Genomic DNA, 17215 nt, shown 5'->3' with positions numbered 1-17215 from the left:
CAAACTTCCCCAGGTTCCCTTTTGCTCCTTAAGGCTGGTAAGTGGTAGCGATTTAAAGGTTATCTTAGAAGGTGAAGATCTGACATACCCAAAACCCAAGTTGTAAAATACTAGAGTTTTTTTATGTTTGTGTTTCAAATGGGCGTATATCAGTGAAGCTCACAAATTGTTTGATGAAATGTCATTTCTCATCCTTTGTTGCTGGAACAACAAGTGGAAGGGGTAGATTTTATTTTTGGAGTGGAGTACGATGGGGATGAGCTAATTCAGGCCATCTGCAAGTACCAAACATAAAAGAATAAGGTGTTGGATCCGGTCTTAGTGTAACAGTACCACGCTTTGGACTGACTCATGGAACTTTGTTGAGTGTTGGTAAGTAGAGTTACTTTTATGTATTTCAATCCTAAATCCTTATGCTTATTACGTATCTTCATGACATATTTGACTTGTCAGGAGGAGGATCCTGTCACTCGAAAGATTAATCAGGGTGAAGGATCAAGCAATTTAGTAGAGAGAAAATTCAATAGTGGGAGGAAGTTCACAAAGAAATTTTAGGTAAGTGGAACAACAATAACAATTTCTAATTATGTTATTGGTTTCTGGAGAAAAGCTTTTCCTGAACAAAATACATCATGTTTGTTTTGTTTTATTATTGCGTTATTATGCACTTTCTTGGACCTACACGAGAATAAACAAAACAAATATTATGGTATTTAGTTGCAACTCACTGGCTGCACCTTCTTAAGAATAATTGATGTGCAGAATGAGTGCCACTAATTTCACCATTAGTTATCAAGGATATATGCATATCTGTTTGCAAAGAACGTCCAGTTGTCTTTCCTTAATACGATGTTGACTATGAAAGTGTTGCTTGAGTCTTTTTCAGTACCCAAACAAATAAAACATGGACTGATTGATTCTAATCCTCTTCCACCCAAGTATTTTTTATTTTCCTAGGTAGATCCCAGCCAATTTTATCATCTTCCATTAGTTCTGCACCTGCATATTGTATTCTTGTATATTACGTATCCAGCAAAAAGATACTCCACCGAGATTAAAATGGCAACAAAACCTAGAATTGGAATCAACCTAGATGCATTAGATGCAGAATTGAGCCTGAGTTATTAAGCACATGTTCATTGAATCTCTGTCACTAACTTGAGTTGCACAGCAACCCACTAGTCATAATAATATTACTTATTATTTATAGTGCCTTGCCACTCCCTAAGCACACTGGTGAAGCCACTTGCTCTCTCGTACTCGTGCATATAAATCACCACAAGCTCATAAACTCAAATCCATCCCCATCATATCACAATATTAATAAGAAGAAACCTTCTAAAGTTAAGAAACTATGGGCTACAAACTTCCAGTGCATTTCAGTACTTCCTTAATCTGTTTCGCCTTGTTTATGAATCCTCTTTTCGTTTCTTCTGAACTTCAGTACCCTGAACTCTATTATGATTATTATGATGATACATGTCCTCATCTGCGGAACATAGTTAGGTACAATGTCTGGCAGGCTGTTAGGAAAGAAACCCGGATCGCAGCGTCACTTCTTCGGCTGCACTTCCACGACTGTTTAGTTGATGTAAACATTCGCCTATATGACCACAAAAGATCTTTTACATGTTCATGCTAATTATGAGTTAGCTCATAACTTGTATAACTTAAACATCTGATTTCCTTTTATATTTCGTTCGTATTGTTGTTGCAGGGTTGTGATGCATCGATACTTCTTGATGATACAAACACATTTAAGGGGGAAAAGAATGCCCTCCCCAACAAAAATTCAGTTAGAGGATATGAACTCATAGACAGTATAAAGGCTGATGTAGAACGAGAGTGCCCGTTAACTGTCTCCTGCCCGTTAACTCAAGTGAAGCTATTCCTCTTGTAAGATGACTTACTTCCTTCTATCAGGAGCTTTAATTATTTTCCCTAAATGTGCGTGCATAGACCATTTCATTAGAATATACCTCAGCTACTAAATACTACTAGGTACTTCATCCATAAAAAAGATGGCAAAATGAAAAGAAAGTTTTTATTGCACGTATGAAAGCTTTATTCACATGACTCGAGTGTTTTCTTCAAGAAGACTATTTTTAACATTTTCGTCTGTCTTGACGTTTTGGTATTCTCAATGACCTTTTCTTTTAGGTGGGAGGACCTTATTGGCATGTACCATTAGGTAGAAGAGACGGAATGGCCGCAAGCCAAAAATCAGCTAACGAGCAGTTACCCTCACCATTCGAACCTTTAGCAAACATCACAGCCAAATTCACCTCCAAGGGTCTTGACTTGAAGGATGTTGTCGTTCTGTCAGGTCTAACTCTTTACACGCCAATAATCATCATTAGCACAACACTCTGTATATACTGCATCAAAATGTACATATAGGAACCTATATATTCACATTACTTTCTGCTCATCATTCCTTTCTTGAATTTTCTCAGGTGCGCACACCATTGGATTTGCACAATGCTTCACCTTTAGAAGCCGACTCTTCAACTTCAAGGGCACTGGTAAGCCAGACCCGACCGTCCATTCCTCGTTACTTCAAAATTTACAAACTATGTGTCCAGAAGGAGAAACACAACGCACCAATAAACTTGCTCCTCTAGATACGGTTACGTACAACAGATTTGATCACATGTATTACTCAAATCTCATGAACAATTCCGGGCTTCTCGAGTCTGATCAAGCACTAATCAAGGACCCAACAACGGCCTCTATGGTAAATCAGTATAGCACGGATCGCTTCCGATTTTATGATGACTTTGCAGAGTCTATGGTGAAACTAGGTTTCGTTGGCATACTGACTGGTGAAAATGGAGAAATCAGAGCAAAATGTGGGTCTGTTAATTAGTATTACCAAATGGGTAGCTGTTCTACTAAGTAAAAGTAAACTGCGTCTTTGTATGGATGTGGATGTTTGAATAATACTAAAAACGTTGTACTTCTGTTTTCATAAATTTGAACTTAAGTTACCATGACCCTGAGCGCCTGCCTATACAACACACCTCCATCAGAGAGGTGATTGTAGGAGTTCACAAAGTCTCTATGGGGAGTCCATTATTATTACCGAGTTCCAAATAGGCTTTTGAGTAGGAAACTACTGATTGGAAATGTCTGGGGTAGGGATATTTCTTCCGAGCAAGATGGTGCAATGACGTAATAGATTCTCTCTGTATTGACACTTCATGGGGACAATGTCAGAACTCGAAAACGGTCCTTACGTAACATCAATTTGAATCTAAACTGTTGCTTTGTCATCAGTGCAATCTTTGGCAAATCTCTACATTTTGTGATAAAAGCTGTTGTTGAACAGCTAAATTTGGTACTTGTTTCTTCTTGGTTAACGACAGCACGAAGATACTCCCTAACCCCCACCACGGAGCCTATGTAACCAAATAAACACTGGACATAGGGCTGAGCATAAAAACCGTAACCGCGGTTTTTATCCGTATTCGTCCGCAAATTTGCGCGTGAAAACCAATCCGCTAAAGTTATGGACCGGACACGGGTGCAATCTCAAATCCGCATGCGGTGCGGTTACGGTTGCGGGTGCAATCTCAAATCCGCGGATTAACCGCACCGTAGGAGATTTTTCAATCGCATATATACTACTACATTTACTTTTCTGAAAATGCAGGCAACTTAATATATGCATCCTTTGTTGATTAACAGGCGTGAGGATAAATTGGTTCATAGAAAAAGAGACAAAGAACATCACTGAAGATACAAACACATATAGTTGTTGCTATTGATAAGGTTTAAATATCATTTTTCTCATGAGATACAAAGCATACTAGTTACAAACTCTTCAATGTTGTTATTAAAGGTTCCATTTTCATCAACTGCCTCTTTAGCCAACTCCTTCCATTTCACAGCATTTCTCTTCATTTCCTCCTGTCGATCTCCTTCCATGACTTCTCTTATACAGTTCTCTAATATCTGTCTCACAACAATACCATTCTCGTTTCCTTGGGCTCTGACTCCCACTCTCCACACATCCTCGATGAACTTCGCATTTGTCGGTTGATCTGCAGATTGGTGCATTGCGACCATTGGCGCACCTGAACTCAAACCCTCTAATGTAGAATTCCATCCACATGCATTCAGAGAGGTAGAGGTAAAGTCTCCTCGACGAACTTCACAGGAAGCTTTTCATCCTCTGGTTCCCTGACCACCCATAAGAAATTGTAGTTGCAATTCTTTAATGCCCAGCATATTTCTTCCATCTGATCTTCACTTAATGAAGCCAAACTTCCAAATGAAAGGTAAACAATTGACGCTACTTCTTTCGTGTCTAGCCACTTCATGTAAGCGTCGGAGTCCTGTGTAAAGAGATCAAGTCCGTAACTGTGGTTACTTTCGATACTGTTGTCTAGGTACATGGATGGTATAGTTGGGCCGATATCCATCATTCTCGTCGGTGATTGTTTTTCCAGCCAATTCATTACCTGCAAACAATATGCAGACTGAGTTCCGACGGTACTACATAATCTCAAGAAAATAACAACAAGATCAACAAACACCTTCAGGGGTGGTTCTAAGGTGACAAACAGCAGGTGCAAAAGAGAATATGCCTGAACTTCACATGCTCGGGGTGTCTCTTTCTCGCATTGACAACACACCTGGTGCAGTAAATTTGGTTAAACACATATAATCTCAAATCCGCGGTTAATCCGCAACCGGCCCGCAAAATCCGCTGATCCGCAGAGGGAAAATCCGCGGGTAATTAGGCCGGTCACGGTTTGAATTCCGAAATCCGCAACTTTGACGGTTTGGTTGCGGGTGACCCCTAACCCGCAACCGTCCGTCCGTTGCTCACCCCTAACTGGACACAGTAGTATGTCTACTGATTCAAGGTTAGTCATTCTCTAATGAAATGTTGATGAGTTTTGAGAAGTGGGCTTTTCAAATAATCCAAAATATGCTGCCAGCATGGATGGTCCAATCCGACCCAACCCGCTCATGAGTGGGTTGTACATAGATCCATTCTAGAAAATCCATTCAATATTGGATAGGATGTAGATGCCCGTCTAAAAATCTGTTGAACATCCATACACGCTAGGTTAAGAGTATTTTTAGAATTATACAAGATGTGAAGTACATGTCTATTTCGTATTTATTTATTTTCATATAAAAGTTAGGTTTACACATCGTTAGTAGAGAAGCGGAGGCCGATGAGGGTTTAGTTGTATATGTAAGGATATTTATCTAAACATGATTTAAAGATGTTACAAATCATTAGCTAAATAATATTTTTGATTAGCTTTGCTCTCATATAAGTTAAGTAGAATTTTTAAAGCAAATAATATGTGGATCCATCTGCCCACCAAACGGGTATTAGGCATGCGGGTGATGGACCGGATGCGGATGAAAATAAGGCACCCGCCATTTGGATGGACCGGATGTGGGAAACACCAAATCCATGAATTTCACCCGTTGCTCACCCCTAATATGCAGGAACATTATTTTTAAACTCATCATATTATTATGCTTGGATAATTTTGCATTAATAAAAAAGTTTTATATATGCATTACAAACTAAAACACTTACCCATGTCACCACTAATTCCTAATTTGTGAGTAGCAGGCGTCATCCCAAGTCGAAAGCATACATTTCTATAGCTGTGAGAAAACTCACGGTACACTTAAAATAGTTATCAAGGTAATGTTAAAAACTAAATATCAGACTTGCAAGTACTTTAGCTAAGAAATAAGAACACGAAACGATTTGTGTGGTTCGAAGTTAAAACTTACGTTCATGAGAGTGATTTCGGTATGATTTGAAGAAGGTTACAAATGCTCAAATGGAATACAACGATATTCTCTCTCTCTCTCAGTGCTTTTCTTCAGCTAAGACCCCTAGCTAAAAAAATCTCAACCCCATTACACTGTTTACATATAGTAGAAATCTCGCTAGTAGATTACAGCCCATCTTGCTCACTAAAACCCCCACTACCCCTTGGGAGATCTTCTCTAGTAACTTCTCTTGAGACAAGGTCCAACTTCTTTGACATTTTTTTTGTTATGATGTGTGTTAGCCACTCCTCGCTAGACCTGTCACTATCACTCTGCCCTCCGGCGAATGCCTTCTCGCTATCTGACTCTGCAATCTGCATTACATACTCAACTAATGTTCCAAACTTGATCTTAGATTCTGCTGGACTCAATCCTGAAACGAGACTAATTTTTAAATGTGGTGAATGATATCTCACTTATGACAGTTTTTATCGAGTTTTATTATAAACATTTTAGTACATAAATCATGATAAAAAAACTTAACTCACTTTCATATGAATCACGATTACACGTGAAACAAGCCTTTGAACCGTTAGGTGACTCTACCGGACGAGTCGCTTGATTAGATTACGAGAGTCAACTTCATTATAGGTTAGACTAGGAAGTATACAAATGTTGAGTCATACAAGTATCATTTCGAAGATTTGAAGAATCCGAAGACGTATCGACATCAACGAAGACATTATCCTTCTACTTGATTAATACAAGACTTGACTTGTTTTTAGTTATATTGCATTACTTTCAAGTCGTTTAGATTGAAAACACAACATGTGAAGTTATATGTATGAAACTCTAGTATTAGAGACTTGATCATCTTAATATGATCAAAGTGTCAAAGAAGAATATACAAGTTTATTTGCAATCTTGGTATATTGAATTAAGAAGTATAGTGCTTATCTTTTGTACTTTGTACATAATTGTGATATAGACATAATTTTTGTAACTTGTTTACTAGATTTTGTAATGAACTTAGGATTGATTTCATGACTAGAAAATTATGTTTGATTGCATGAGTTTAAGGAAGTAGACTTACAAAATCTTTTCATAGTTGTAAATAAAATCAATAGGATTAGTAGTCCAGTTCTTGTTGAAGATATAAGACAGGATTGATTCGTACTTATTTTAGGAATCAATATAGTACCTATCTTTACCTATGTTGGGAGTCAAGGTAGTACATATCTTACCTATATGGGAGTCAAGGTAGTACATATATTACCTATATGGGACTTAAGGTAGTACGATCCTTACCTATATTGAGAGTCAAGGTAGTACATACCTTACATATATAGGCATCAAGGTAGAACCGATCCCTAACTACATTAGGTGTCATGGAAGAACCGATCCAGATATGCAAAACTGATTTCTATTATCACATATACTTTAGGGTTTGTGTGAGTTTGGAAATTGGGTTTTCAAAATAAGAACGTCCAACATGTGCACAAATCTTATATTTTATTGTTCATACTCAAGGTGAGATCCCCAAGCCGAAATGTTTGAGAATCTTTTTGTTCAGATTTTCGAATATATATATATTTTGTTTTCCCAGCAAACAAAACATATCTCTGGAAGATATATTAGTCAAATATCTTGTATGCTAACTAATATTGAGTTGAAATCCAAGAGCTATTTCGGTAATATAGTTGGATATTGGTTGGAATTGGACAAAATAGAATCTAGGTGCTTATTGCATATCTTGATAATATTTTCCGCGATGGAAATTCCTTGGTGTCCAAACTACCTTGGTATATAGATAGTGAAGTTTGTTCTTCTTACAAACTTATTCTGAGGCAGACACTTCATTTGTAGTCACTTTTGTAGCCGACTAATAGTATCACTTGTAATATTATCTTGGAGAGGAGAGTAACCTAATTAGGAAAATCTCTTACGTACGCTAGTTTAAAGACTTCTTTGGGGTAAAGAAGCGTGTACTAGTACCGTTGGTGGGAAATTAGAATTTTCATTGTTATTTTAGTTTTCGATTATTGATTTGATTGATTAATGGTTGTTAACTCTTGATTGTACCTATTTTGATTATTCTTGAGAGCCTTCTCTTTTGACATAAGGTCACTTAAACTAGATCAAGGGATTAGCGGTAGTTCAGATATGTCTTTAGATCTGATATTGACTTATGATCATCCATTGTTAACAGACTATATTTTGTGCATGATTGATCATAAGTTGGAATCAAGTTTGGTTGTGCATGTACAGAAGTAGACATTGAAGATTTGAAGACAAGAAGATTTCTTATCGATTTTGTATATTTGTGATTTTATTCAAACTTGATCGACTGGGATCCGACTAGATCTTGTTTATCTTTGATAGACGATTGATTAGATAGTCGTAGTAGATCAGCATGATATCATTTGGTGGTATTCTTCATTATCCAAATCTGATAATTTGTAAATATGGATCTGATTATAAGAGCCTTTTTCGTACTCAACATAATATCTGATTACTTCTTGAGATTGATAGAGTGGTTACCAAACAGATTAGTCTTATACTGTTTTGAAGATGATTCAAAGAAGTTGGGTGCTTGAAATCTTCATAGCGGCTGAAGAAACTTAATTAAGATAGTGGACTTTATTTTAGGGTTCATGGGCGTTGGCCAGATTGTTTGTAGGCGCAGGGATACTGAGGAAACTAAGTAACTACGGGTAGTTTACTTGGTCTCAACTATACAAAATTGGTAGTGGTCTCTGTATAGCGACTTAATTCTGATAGTATTCAAAACTGGACTAGATCTTGGAGTTTTTCTGCATTTGCGATTCCCTCATTAACAAAATCTTGTTGTGTGCTTTTACTTTGCTTTACGTAATTTAATTGTTTAAGTTATAATTAAAGTAATTGCACTTGTACGTTAATACAACACTTGGGTTGATCCTTATAGTTAGGTTCGGTTTCGTATTAAAACTATATACCGTGGTTTTCTATCTCCCTGACAGTCTTTCTCTATATTAGATCACGCGAGGTACCAGACTTGTAGGTGGATATCGAAAATATTGTGGTGTACTTGGTTCCCTCATTATTTCAATTAGTATTAGAGGGGGAAAACACGAAAAGATCTAACAATCTGTGTTTGGTGTGATCCAACCTATAAGATATGAGTCAGTATAAGGGTAAACGAAGACCCAAAGACTCAGTTAACGTATTACGAGATTTTGGTGAATCACTCTTTGGATTTGATTTTAACAAGTATTTTAAAGGGGCTTCTTTTACAAGTTATACTTGCTCTTCTGAAAATTTGTCTGTATATTCTCAAGATGAGATTAAGTTAAGCCATGTGTTCACAATCAATGATTCAGACTCCGAAAAATCTCTTCTAGAAGATGAAAGCTCCATTGATTATGATGGCTTTTTGATATAACAGGTTTCGGAACTAACCTATCGGTTGCTTTATCAAATAATCATAAGTAGATATTGATCAAACTCATGGGTTAAAGTCACGATTATACTATTATCAATTTATGTTTCATAAGTTGTGTATTTAATATACATATGAGTTTCTGTTTTAGCTTTTTACATTGGAACGTAATAGCTAAGATCTTGTCGATTTTTCTCTGGTAAAGGTTGTCTCGTTTGTTATTCTTTTATCTTGCAGAGAACAACAATACACAGGGGGAGTTCTATGTCGAATTAGTGCTTAAACGTCATATTTTCATGGGGGAAATGGTTGTGGAAATCGAAAGAAGAATTTTGATAATCTCTTCCTGATATGGAAACTTGATCAATAATTTGGATATAATATAAAATTTGATTTTGGAAAGTAAATTCCCCCACTGTATCATTAGGGAATTGGGATTTTGACCGGGTTACTCTCTAAGTTAACCTAGCCCTTTGTTTTGTTACATGCATCATCCTCCAACCATTTAGTTAACTAAACTTTGGATATATACTATGTCTGTTTATTTACAAAGCAACTTGTGCAATGAAAGTAAAGCACTCCCGTATTATCTTTAGGCTGATGATTAGTTTTCTAATCATGTCGTATTTATATGTATTTTTTACGATTGAGTTTTTTAATTACCGTTTTATTTATTTACTGACTGATATATTGCAGGTTGTTTTTCCCGTACCGAAATGATTTATGTACGGAAGAATTTCTCCGGAAAATTCTCCCCCCCCCCCCCCCCCACCACACACACACAAACTAGTGGAACCTAAAGCCACACCCTCTATATTTTCAGATTTCTCGGGAAAAATTTCCGGTCAGTGTATCATTTCCAGATATCGTATCCAATTGAGCAGACGTGTCATGTGTCCGTGTAATAAATAGTACTAAAATGCAACGTAGTAAATCTGAGTCCACGTATAGAGTAATTTTTATTTTTATTTTTCACACTAGCTAGTCAGCCGCTGATTTATTTATTTATAGACTTTTTTAGCAAAAGAGAAAGAGAAAGAGAAAGAGAAAGAGAATAAACTTGAAAGGGTTTCTTTTGTAGTGAAACGAATTTTGCAATCAAATAGTATTATTATTATTATACTTTCTCACCTTCACTCTATTCTATCATCAGTGGTCACTGCTACTGCTACTTCTCTCTGCTTTTATTTTCTCTAGGGTTTGTTCCACTTGTATAGTCTCTCCCATACTTTTTACACTTCAAGAATCCTCATCCAACTGTTTCTGTTCCTTCTTTACAGAGAAGAAGTTCTCTCCACAGAGTGTTCTAAAGAAGCAAAACCATCGAGATTTCAGCCACTAATCAAGCCCTTTTCAGCCAATTTCATAAAACCCATATCTCAATTTTTATTACTATGAACTCTTTTCATCAATTTCTAAGCTAAAATCGAAAGCAACCAGCCAACCATAGTTGCGGATTCCTTGAACAAAAACTTCAAAACAGAGAACAAGTAGAAAATTCTGAATCTTCAATTATAGTAAAATGTCAGTAGAGCAACAACAGCAGCAGCAGCAGATGCAACAACAGCAGCAGCAACTGGGTTTATCACAACAAGTTTATAATAATAATATTAATACAAGTCATTCAAATCATGGATCAATTGGTACAGTGATGGCAGTTGTAACTGTGATTACAGTATTAGGATTTGTGGCTGGCATGATTGGAAGACTGTGTTCAGGCAGAAGAGTTAGAGGAATTGGACAATATGATTTTGAAAGTTGGGTTGAGGCAAAATGTTCTTCTTGTATTGACGGAAGAATTAGTCATCCACAACCACAAAGACAACCACCACCACCACAACCATCTTCACTCAACATTTCATCATCTCCTGATCATTCTGCTCCAGTTCCAGTTACATTAGATGTCCCTGAGGAAATAATGACGGAATCACCAGTAAATTATCATTCTCATCAAAACCCACATGCAGCTTTCAGTTCTTGACCTTTTAGTTTTAACTTTCTCTATCCTTATCGTCTGTAACTTGTATGTGAAATGTTCTTATTTTGTCTCTTCTATTCTGTTTTGGTAGTTTTAGTTTCAGAATGCTTGCTTGTATCTTATGATCATGTCTTTCCTTTGGAAAAGAGTTCAGGTTTTTGATGATCCACACCATATTTGATCTTGTTTGGGTGTTGTAAGTTCTGGGATCATTTGACAGACCACACCATCATCATCATAATCACCTCATTCAAACTGAACCAATGATCGCTTTTCGTTTTTCTTACGTAGTAGAAAAGAAGATTAGTGCCCACATAAATAAATCACGGTAGCAAAAGAAAAGTCCCAACTACCAAGAAGCAGAGAATACCCACCGGTAGATTTGATTAGAATATGGTGGTGATAGTACAGCATGTTGTTGGAAAGGGTTGTGTCAAAATATTGCTCTTCGGGTCATGAATGATTTGCCATACCAGTCCCGAATCAGTATACAGTAAGAGTAATTTTTAATTTGCCAACCAATCTGCCCCGTAAAACACTGGTCATGGTGGTAACGGGTAAGATGAAGCATATCTGTGGCTTTCCCAAATCCATTTCACACAGTACACACTCTTGTATCTGTTAGTTTTTCATCTCATTTCTTTTATTTGCTCTAGATCTTACTTAGAAAAAAAACACAGAGGCGTTGAAGCTCAAGTCTCACCTACCTTAAGGTCGTGATCATATATGGTAATTGAGCAAACTACCAGACCCATGAATTTAAACTGTTTTCAATGATGAGCAACATGCGTTCCAGCAGACAAATGTTATGAATGAAATGTCTGAGTCTCTGATTGAATTCAATATTACTCCAACCACTGATAACCATTAGTTCACAAAGAAAGGCAAAAACCTCTGACTGTTTAACGGACGGATTTATTTGAATTTTTTATTTTGAAATACTATACAACTGTAGACGTTAACCATCAGTAAATTCTCGTTATCTTTTCGGGGACCCTAGCAAGTACCAATAATGTGCTTGTCCTGTCCTGAACTTTGCAGTTAATAATTCCATCCTATTCCTAGCTAATCGTTTCACATTTAAGATACTGAACAAGATACTGAACTGAACTGGCTGTGTCCATGAAGTTCAATATCCAACTCTAACCGTGTGGATGTGCATAATAGCAATGAATTGACATGCATATTTGGAGGACTGCAGCAGACTATCAAAAATGATTCAAGTCATACCTTCCTTTCATGACCCGTTATTACCATTTTGTTCTCCCTTCCTACTACAATATTTCATTGACCATGTCGGTTTTTGCCGATGTAACAGAAGATTGTATTTTAATAAAATCAAAATCAACCAGAGGAGATAATATATCTATCTCTATTTCTTTCTGGTACTCTCAAACTTGTCATCAGTGAAACAGGAAGGAGAAAAGTAGAACAAAAAGAAATTAAAGCAAAGCGTGCATTGATCAATAGTGTCCAATATTTTGAATCTATTTTCTCAGTCGACATTCTCTCTCTCATTTCAAATTACAGAGAAACCATGTGACTGAGAGAGATAACTGACGGCTTTTTGTCGGGTCAGCCAATAAACCCACAAAAAATCAGATTTTTACTTCACTGTGCTAACTAACTATTCACAGTAAAGAAAAATGCTACTGCTATGACCAATCCAAGCTATCTTGTCTCAGGATCTTCTTATATAAAAAGAATAATCATAATTTGCATATGTCAAATGTTTCCTTTATTCTGATCTAAAAATCAGCCTTTTGTAAAACAATTTTTTTGGACTGCAAACAACTTCTAGTAAAGATGGTAAATATGAAATCCTGAATTCCAAATGGCACTATAATAATTATGTTTTGTGGGAGACAAACCCTTATCTTTGCCCAAAAAGAGATCCAAAATGACAACTTTTTCAGTGCTCAAATTCTTTTCCTTTTCCCTTTTCTTCTTTTCGACTATTTAGTCTTTGATAAAAGGGCTTTTTAATAAAGTGACCAACTTTTTCAAGTATATTTAAGAAAGCGACCGTTTATTCAAATTATTATACAAACTGGCCGAGTTTGACATTTCCATCCCGTTTTTTCCAAAAAAACAGGTAACGGTAGTTCACTGCCTACATTTTGTTATCTTACTTAGAAAATGACATTTATACCCCTCTCAACTCACTAGGTCGGACCTAGTTACACAATACCAAAACCTGTTCATCTTCCACTGTAACATGTTCTTCCCCAAATTGAACCCCAATAATCAACTTCAAGAACCCTAGTCAACCAAATAACAAAAATTAACCCATACGAAAATAAATTGATTTATCAACTGATAATCTCTAATTAGTTCCCCCAAAATTCAATACAAAATCGACATGAAGAACAAATACAATCTCTGTTATGATGCCAAGTTAACAAAATCAAACCCCAAAAAAAAAACTGAAACGTCGTTCTCAAATAAATCACTGAAAAAATTCATCAATCTTCACTATAATTCAGCCGCAATAACCCAATTCCTTCACCGATTTCTCAAACTTCAAATCCCATTATTCTGTAACAAAACTCAAAACCTAACATTTCCAATCCAAAAACAACCCATTCTTCTATTGTTTCGTACCAATATTTCCTTAGCACATTCGAATCAGAAACCATCTCGATTCCCTTCGTCAAACATCATAAATCAGTTCCAATAAGTTCTGTTCACAAAGAAAAATTGCCCAAATCAAGGAAAAGTATTTGGTACTTAATGTTTTCAATTTCTTTTAAATGGGTTTGTAAAACGGGATGTGTTGATAGTAAGTCTATCAACCAAATTGACATCGGTTTAGATTTTGCAAGAAAAAAATCCATTTTTGTTGAAGAACAAACCCTAATTTTCACAAAAAGTTTTGAAAAAATTTCAACGCAACAATTTCAGATATGAACAGTTAAGAACTATATAAAAGAGAAAAGAAGAGACTAACCTTTTAAACTAATCGAACAACAACCTTAAGTACTGTTATCCTTGAAGATTTTTTTCTCACTGGTAAGCTAATTGTTTTTTGGTGGTAAAGGCAAGAGCAGATCGTGTTAACGAAGAAGAAGCAACGTTTGGTTGGTTCTTTTACCTTTACGGTTTTGTAAGGATATGATGGACATTTTAGCATGAACAACCGACTTAATCAACACCTTTGACCAATTTGGTGGACCCCGGTGTTAAAAGTAACAGAAAGGCCATTTTATATAACGCCTAAAAAAACTGGCCGGTTTATTAAATAGGGGTTTGGAAGCTGGTTACTTTCTTAATTTGCCCTTGATAAAATGGAGAGAAAATAAGATTTTTTAGCAAACAATTAACAATCTATGGCTTAGTGGAATATACACCGTAAAGTTCACCAAGCAAGTTTTCACCAAGCAAGTTTTCTTTCTAACAAACAATTAACAAGGCAGAGGAGGATAAGATATACATGTTTGACGGATCGATGTTCAAAAGTTCAGTGCCTGGTTTGTTTTTTCTGAGGTTGCTTCATTTTGATTAGATGAGAAAGACCTGCTACTACGTGCATTCGACTGGTTGGAACACCCGTCTTTGCTAGTGCTCTCCCGTCTTTATCCAAAAGCACAAAGCAAGGAACGTATCTGACGTCATAGTGGAGGAGCTGCAAGAAAAATAAGGATATCATAGCATGCTTTTCGCTTCCTGTGCTAATTTATGGTAAATGTGTATAGAGTGCTTAACTTGTGTATAAAATGTTTGAGTTTGGAACTTGTGTATCTGAGTCTTACGTATGAATACACAGCCAAATAATTAGATAAAGGCATAAGGCACACGGATAACTGTTCTCTATTAGAAGAATAAGCAGTTCGATTGAAAGCATATTGTTCCTAAGATGTACTTCAGGGACAAGCAGTGGTAGATGCATAAATTAAACAACTCCCTTAATAACATCTTCAACCTTAGATGATTACAGTTTATTCTGGACTAGAAGAAATGGGGGACACAACTTTTAACCAGAAAGCCTAGTACTGTAGTTAATAGGTCTTCCAAAAAATATTGCTCCTACAGATAATACTTTCAAACTCTTCCGACAAGTTCCGATTCGATCAGGGAATCCTATTCCAACATGCCAATTTAAGCTTCTTTTGCATCATGAGTACCTAACTGGCCTGCTCATAGCTTCTTATGCAATCTTGTTTACCTCACTGCCTTCTTTTTGTAATATCAAGTATCAATCCAGTAGGGCGTGCACTCTGATTCAGTGAATTTACTACTTTTCGTACTGTATATGCATCAGTTAGCATACTTGACATTCTTCGTTCAATAACAACCAACCAAAACTTAGATGTGCATTGAAGCTACCATTTTGAGGAAACACAGCGGTAGATTGGCGCCTCAAGACTCACGCATCATAATCTATTACATAAGTTAATCTTTTCTACCCAGAACATAATAAGGCATAGGGTTCTAATTCAACACTTGTCAGTTTCTAACATCTCAAACTACTAAAAGACGTTTAGATCAGTTCGCTCAACATATTTCTAAGATGGCTACTATATTACAGAATCAAGTATTGCTCCTTTATTTGAGGCTACACCTTCAGGATGCACCTTGCCTCGCGGAAGCAGCCCGCCTTATTTAAGAACTCTGCCCTTAGACATTGGTTTTATGTTTCTGCATATAATCCCATTCCGTCAAGTCCATTCATGCAAAACCCAAATTCCCCAAGGCCGGAGCTCTTAAGGAGCTGTGGATATTGTCTTTCCTACAATGCTAGTAATCTAAATTTCTTTAACTATCACTTCATTGTTTAATCTTCTTCACTTTTTTCCCCAATTTAATCTTCTTCGTCTGACTAAAACTCTATCCAGTTCAAATTTCAAAAAATAAATAAAATGATTTCATAACTATCAGGGGATAAAAAAAAATTGGCTGTCTTACCTCAGGAAGCCATTTCTCATTCTCTGCATCCGCCATTACAATATTAAGCCAATCAGAATTCCTTGACTCAATTTCCATGACAAATTCAAGCAAAGAATTGCAAAGTCTACACTTCGGTGAATAAAATTCCATCACTGTAGCATCTTTCCCACTTGATAAAGCCAAAGCTAGGGCTCTATTTTCTGCTTCCCCTTGCTCTGCTAGAGACAATTTCTTGTTCGTCGGTTTAGAACTCTTCCATTTCATTCCAACATCAATAAGAGGTTGATTAGGGTTTAATTGTTTGTTTGGAGAATCTAGGGTTTTCAAAGCTGAATCCAAGAAATTAAAAGCAAATAATCCGACATTATGTATTGATTTAAAGAGCCAAGGGGTCTCTAAATTGCAAGGGGATTTCGGATTCTGGTGGTTGCTTTTGTCCCACGGCCATTTCAAGCAGAAAATGGGATGCTTTGGAGTTGAATCCATGAATGAAGTTTAGAGAAAAAATAACAGCTTCTTGTGTTTCATCCTCGCCTTGATACAGGCAATACAATTTTTAATCTGGGCTTCTTGCAACTGGACCTCCGTTCAAAAACATGGTGCCAGGGGTGAGCATTGGTCATCCAATCTTTTGTCGTATACTAGGGGATGACCCGTGCCGTAACGGCCCGGGTTTTTATATCAGGAGGCTGGATTTCCGCGAAATTTTTTTTACATTCAAACTTAGATTTATCTGGTATTCTTGTTTGTCCAATGTCATGTTGGAAGTGTGATGAGTTGAAATTCAACACAACAACCTAGTGTAACATATCATCAAGTAAATTTAGATGCCACCATGAACGTAATTTAAATTTTGATGCAGGTATTATTTGAGAAAAACAAAGTATAACTCTTGAGTAATACTGTAGATGTTTATGATACGTACAACTTTTTTCTCTTAATGGGTTTGCAAAAGGAAGCCAAAAAAAACTAATTTGTATAAGTTGGAGACATGAGTTCCATCGTTCCAACCAAAATGCACAAAAATTAACTATGACAATTCAGTTCACATTCATATGTTAAAAATAAATAGAAATTCTTTGCATTTTTCAACATAGTCGTGCTTCAACTCACCCTTGCAAACTAATTAAGCTTATGCCTGCGAATCCAGATGTCAAATAGCTGAAGAAATATTT

The 17215-nt window shown here is 36.4% G+C and overlaps 1 protein-coding gene and 2 pseudogenes across 2 annotated transcripts; 1 reads left to right on the top strand and 2 right to left on the bottom strand.

Annotated features, from left to right (window-relative positions):
* Positions 1-1225: 1225 nt before the first annotated feature.
* Positions 1226-2996, top strand: LOC113354242 (annotated as a pseudogene).
* A 796-nt stretch (positions 2997-3792) lies between these two features.
* On the bottom strand, positions 3793-4457 carry LOC113352402 (annotated as a pseudogene).
* An 8524-nt stretch (positions 4458-12981) lies between these two features.
* Positions 12982-16593, bottom strand: LOC113349730 (thiol:disulfide interchange protein TxlA-like). Of its 2 annotated transcripts, none has more exons than XR_003360343.1 (3): positions 16059-16593; positions 14431-14778; positions 12982-13117 (listed from the first exon to the last, which is right to left on the bottom strand). XR_003360343.1 is itself a non-coding variant. In XM_026593763.1 (3 exons), exons 1-2 carry the CDS (start codon positions 16524-16526, stop codon positions 14614-14616), a joined length of 633 nt encoding a protein of 210 aa, XP_026449548.1. In that variant the 5' UTR covers positions 16527-16593; the 3' UTR covers positions 13353-13836; positions 14587-14613. The 2 variants fall into 2 exon arrangements, 1 of the variants encoding a protein (XP_026449548.1); XM_026593763.1 differs by lacking the exon at positions 12982-13117 and adding an exon at positions 13353-13836 and having other exon boundaries at positions 14587-14778.
* Between the last annotated feature and the right edge of the window lie 622 nt (positions 16594-17215).

The sequence above is a fragment of the Papaver somniferum genome, chromosome 2 (assembly GCF_003573695.1).
Source record: "Papaver somniferum cultivar HN1 chromosome 2, ASM357369v1, whole genome shotgun sequence".
Classification (NCBI taxonomy): Eukaryota; Viridiplantae; Streptophyta; class Magnoliopsida; order Ranunculales; family Papaveraceae; genus Papaver; species Papaver somniferum.
This window is presented reverse-complemented; position numbering and strand designations above follow the sequence as displayed.

Bases quoted from the DNA above. Each gene is read 5' to 3' on its own strand.
- LOC113349730 (XM_026593763.1), bottom strand. From the start codon at position 16,526: ATGGATTCAACTCCAAAGCATCCCATTTTCTGCTTGAAATGGCCGTGG. The intron at 14,779-16,058 runs GTAAGACAGCCA...TTTTTCTTGCAG, and splicing joins ATGAGAAATGGCTTCCTGAG to CTCCTCCACTATGACGTCAG.